At 44.4% G+C, this 5,039-nt stretch overlaps 1 protein-coding gene across 2 annotated transcripts in view; it reads right to left on the bottom strand.

Moving 5' to 3' along the window:
* LOC109487695 (soluble guanylate cyclase 89Db-like) overlaps positions 1-5,039 on the bottom strand; it is a 45,981-nt gene that overhangs the window by 30,670 nt on the left and 10,272 nt on the right. For both annotated transcript variants that reach the window (XM_019791723.1, XM_019791725.1), the window contains exon 2: positions 877-1,810. In XM_019791723.1, the coding sequence (XP_019647282.1) occupies positions 877-1,671 (795 nt within the window). In that variant the 5' untranslated portion in view covers positions 1,672-1,810. The remainder of the gene's footprint in view (positions 1-876; positions 1,811-5,039) is intronic.

Genomic DNA, 5,039 nt, shown 5'->3' with positions numbered 1-5,039 from the left:
GGTCCGTCGGTCGGTCGGTCGGTTGGTTGAACGCAACGAATTCAATTTTGTGCATTTCACTTCATTCAGTAAAATCGTTTGTAGTCAATTGTCTCTTACAGCTAACACATTGCGAGGGAAAGGAGATTGGAGAAAAATCATTTGAACTACATTTGTACTGCCTACCAAACATTGCCTCTACATTCTGGATTGTGGATCCGATAGTGTGACATTTCTAGTAGTTGTGAGGACCTTGACCTGTTACTCTCTACCCCCACTCCTTACCATGTCACCGTTTAAAATGTTTGTTTTTACAATGAGAGGGGGAGTGGTATATTGTTCCATGTCTGAAACGTGTACTCAAATCTGAGAGGCAAAACAAATAAACCTTGCACGTGGCAAAACGTACGATTAATTCTATACAATCCGGATTAGATAAGAACAAGTGTTCTACTGGACGTTAACCTGGTTTTGGGTTTTCCCCCTAACGCAATGATGTCAATATCAGGGGGTTCCATGTCAACATAACAATAAACGTCATTTTAAACTTCAACAATGTATCTACAAGGAGATTGGTATAGTATCTGTATCGCTTGGACCACACAGTTGGCATTCACCACAGCATGGTAGTCTCTAGCAGACTACGCTGGCTATATATAGGAGAATAATTGCAAGGTGAGTTTGACCGCCTTGTAGGTTTGACTGGCCACTTCGGAGGGAAAGAAACTACCTCCCCGCGGCCGGACTCCCTTGGCCAATTCTACTCTCTTTTTTGCCGAATTCTACGATTCGTATTCCCGTAGAAAGGTCTGGTGGAGGCTAAAAGCAATAGTATGCCCGATGAGTGATCTAAAATTCCTAGATTCATATGAAAACATACCAGTAATAGATACTCACATTTTCCCACGTGAAGTCCATAGGAGGTCTGCGAATGTAAAAGATGTCCGTAACTTTCTCAGCAGTCAGAAACTCGTCTTCTCCAAAAAGCTCTCTCACCTTCTCTCCGACGTACACAAACTTCATGTTCCTCTGGAAAACCACGCAGAAGGGGAACAGTTTGAGGAACCTGAGAGCAGGGACCTGTTCTTCCACCGACAGACTCCGTATGCACTTGATTTTGGGAGGAATGAAGGCGCTGTTGTCGAAGTAGAGTCTGAACACCACGTGGTACCCACGTCCCTCCTGAAAGTCTTTTAGTTTGACCATGTTCAGGTCGAGATTGTAGAAGTTTTTGGCCACTTGTGACATCTGCCCGCAGACGTAGTTGGAGTACCCTGTCCTGCAGCTCTGGTAGTGCAGCGTCAAGCCTTCGTGACTCTCCTCCTCACAGTAGAACGAAGGGCTCTTCATCTTGGGGTAACTAAACCTCATCATCTCGTGGATGTTGTCGATGCCGTGCACGAAGTCCCTGAAGTGCCGCCCGCTGACGCGCACCACCCGGTCGTACCCGTAGTGCGACCAGAAGTTCACGAAGCAGGTGCCGAAGAAGAGCAGGAAGTCTTCGGTGGACTTGTCCATGACCACCGCCGAGCAGTTCTCGGCGATCCGCGGCAGCACGTCGTCCTTGTACACGCGCTGCGTCGCGAAGACGGTGTTTTTGAAGCCAGAGAGTTCCAGTATCTGCAGCCATTTCTCCTCCCCGTACACCTTCCGTACGTAGTGCTGTACGCTCTCCACCAACATGCCGTACATGGTGCCGGGTGAGGGGAACACTGACTGTCGCCTGTCGTATCACCCGGCACGCCGCACATCCGGGAAACTCAGCAACGGTCGTGCCCCTCGGCTGTCAATCACCCCGCACACGATCAGACGAGAGTGGTTCTTCCCGGGCCTAGAAACACAAATCAGACGATAATTACGTCAGCTACGCAACAACCTGTAGCCACCCAGCCACACTGGATTAGTATCGTCCAATCCTCTGAGATTAACACTTTATAATGCAGGTCTTTTTAATAGCACTTTGGTGTTTGGTATACTGTGTCTCTGTGCTTGCTATATATCTCCAGTCGTCTGTTTTATAAGACTCGCTTTACAGAACGTGCCATGGAAGAACGTGGCGTGTGTATATACTGTTTCCCTTCCTCTATATACGATACATATTTCAGTTGCTTGTGCCATAACAAATCCCCCCATAGGCATAACGAGCGCCGTGTGATGCCCGGGTGCAGCGCGGCGGAGCAGGCTGCAATTTCCCGGGAGGCGGACACGCTGAATTGGCCCACATACATGACATTCATTCCCGCCACTGGATATGTAGCCTGGTATCCAGTCTTATCGTGTTGGGGGCAGGTTTTCCTCGGGGCTGCAGGAGCTCTTCCCCGCCCGCCTCAGCTAGGTTTCCCCGCTAGGTTTTTCACGGCAGGAGTTTGATCCGGCCCACCACCACGATCAAATCAACTTCCCCGGCGTGCCATCTCTTTTAGCGTAACACTCCTACCGGGCGGCCTGTTGTACTGGGCGGGGAGAAACTATTAGAGCCCCGAAGACACAGCCTGACTATACCCCAACCACGATAGATTGGATACCAGGCTACTCGATATGGACGGTCTATAGAAGCGACAGCGCCGCAAAAAGACAGGAATTGCCAGGCGCCATCCTGATACTGGGGCAGCTATCTGTCACCAAAATGAGCCGTGGCCACAGTTTATATAATCCAGTCGATGGACAGGTCTTTCCCGTGAAACATGCCATACATGCCTGGCCTCTGTTTACAGTGTATTTCCTTCCCACTGCACGTTTTCCCCTAAACGACCGTGGCAGCGCTGTTAGTGGGTATAAGTGAACACTGTTCCCGCCAATTTGTCTTGTTTCTGCGCTAATCACGTTAACAGGTGCGGACGGGGTCGTAAGGCCATAGCAAGTAACTTTTATGGATGACATCCACCGCAGACTCCAAATCTAATGCGATAGGGCGAAAAAAAACAAGACGGGCCAAAAACAAAATTCCTACATTTTAAAATTTTGACATCACAAGCCTTGTTAAACAAGAATTGATACCTATATTGTGCTAAGTTTACTGCCAACTACTAGTATTGCACATTGTTACATTTCTCACTGAAGCAACTTTGAAAACTAAACGTTTTCAATCATTGTACAAATGGTTTTGATTCAGTGGGAAGATCACATATACACAGCCACCATCACAAGAATGAAATACATCACTGCATGAAAGAAGTAAAAGAGAGAACATTAAATCAGAGCCTTGTCTTGTCTCCTCTCTTCATATTTATCTGCCATCCACGTTCCGACATGGCAGCAGACATCTTTCAGATATCTGTCAGAGGGCAACAATGTTTTTTTTTTCGGTCAGGCGAAAATAACTACGCGCGCTGATGTCATCCATAAAAATGACTTGCTGTGGCCTAATGAAGGACGCCCTCTGACATAACCACCAGCAATTCATTTGGATCCAGTCATTATCGCCTCTGCTCAACACGGAGCATACCCGGGTTTACGAGGACATCGCCGCTGCCGTAAGCTATGCAATTTATCACGCCTGCATGTCGGCCGAATATCAAGTTTTATAGCTCGTATTTCTCAAGTGCATTGTCAGAATTTGTGCCACGGTTTGCATGGTGAAATATCGCAAAGGTAGTAATATTAAACCTTCAAAATCCAAGTGCTGAGATCGAGAAAAAGGAAGTTTTATAGCTCACATTTGTCAAGTGCATTGTCAGAATTTGTGTCACGGTTGCCATTATAATATATAGCAAAACTGGTAGTTTCAACCTTTCAAAATCGAAGTGCCGAGATAAAAAAAGACATTCTGCCACAGTTGTCTACATTTTCTTCAAGTTTTATAGCTCGCATTTGTCAAGTGCATTGTCAGAATCGGTTTCCATTGTAAAATATCGCAAAGGTAGTAATATAAAACGTTCAAAATCCAAGTGCTGAGAGAAGAAAGGGCGTTCTGACAGTTTTCTACATTTTATTCGGCCGAATGTGAAGTTTTATAGCTCGCATTTGTCAAATGTATGGTCAAAATTTGTGTCACGGTTTCCATGGTGAAATATCGCAAAACTGGTAGTATCAAACCTTCAAAATCCAAGTGCTGAGATCGAGAAAAGGGAAGTTTTATAGCTCACATTTGTCTAGTGTATTGTCAGAATTTGTGTCACGGTTGCCATTATAATATATCGCAAAACTGCAGTAGTTTCAACCGTTCAAAATCGAAGTGACGAGATAAAAAAAAGACATTCTGCTACAGTTGTCTACATTTTCGTCGCCCGAATATCAAGTTTTATAGCTCGCATTTGTCAAATGCATTGTCAGAATTTGTGTCACGGTTTCCATTGTAAAATATCGCAAAGGTAGTAATATTAAACGTTCAAAATCGAAGTGCCGAGATAAAAAAAAGACATTCTGTCACAGTTGTCTACATTTTCTTTGGCCGAATATCAAGTTTTATAGCTCGCATTTGTCAAGTGCATTGTCAGAATTTGTGTCACGGTTTCCATTGTGAAATATCGCAAAGGTAGTAATATTAAACGTTCAAAATCCAAGTGCTGAGAGAAAAAATGTCGTTCTGACAGTTTTCTACATTTCATTCAGCCGAATATCAAGTTTTATAGCTCGCATTTGTCAAGTGCATTGTCAGAATTTGTGTCACGGTTTCCATTGTAAAAATATCGCAAAACTGTTATATAGTATCAAACGTTCAAAATCCAAATGCTGAGAGAAAAAAGGACGACATTCTGCCATAGTTGTCTACATTTTCTTCGGCCGAATATCAAGTTTTATAGCTCACATTTGTCAAATGCATTGTCAGAATTTGTGTCACGGTTTCCATTGTAAAATATCCCCAAACTGTATCAAACGTTCAAAATCCAAATGCTGCAGCTGAGAGAAAAAGGACGACATTCTGCTACAGTTTTCTACATTTTCGTCGGCCGAATATCAAGTTTTATACTATAGCTCGCATTTGTCAAGTGCATTGTCAGAATTTGTGTCACGGTTTCCATTGTAAAATATCGCAAAACTGTTATATAGTATCAAACGTTCAAAATCCAAATGCTGAGAGAGAAAGGACGACATTCTGCCATAGTTGACTCATGCCCGTA

The sequence above is a fragment of the Branchiostoma belcheri genome, unplaced genomic scaffold, assembly GCF_001625305.1.
Source record: "Branchiostoma belcheri isolate BF01 breed outbred unplaced genomic scaffold, Haploidv18h27 scaffold9, whole genome shotgun sequence".
In the NCBI taxonomy this organism is placed as follows: domain Eukaryota; kingdom Metazoa; phylum Chordata; class Leptocardii; order Amphioxiformes; family Branchiostomatidae; genus Branchiostoma; species Branchiostoma belcheri.
This window is presented reverse-complemented; position numbering and strand designations above follow the sequence as displayed.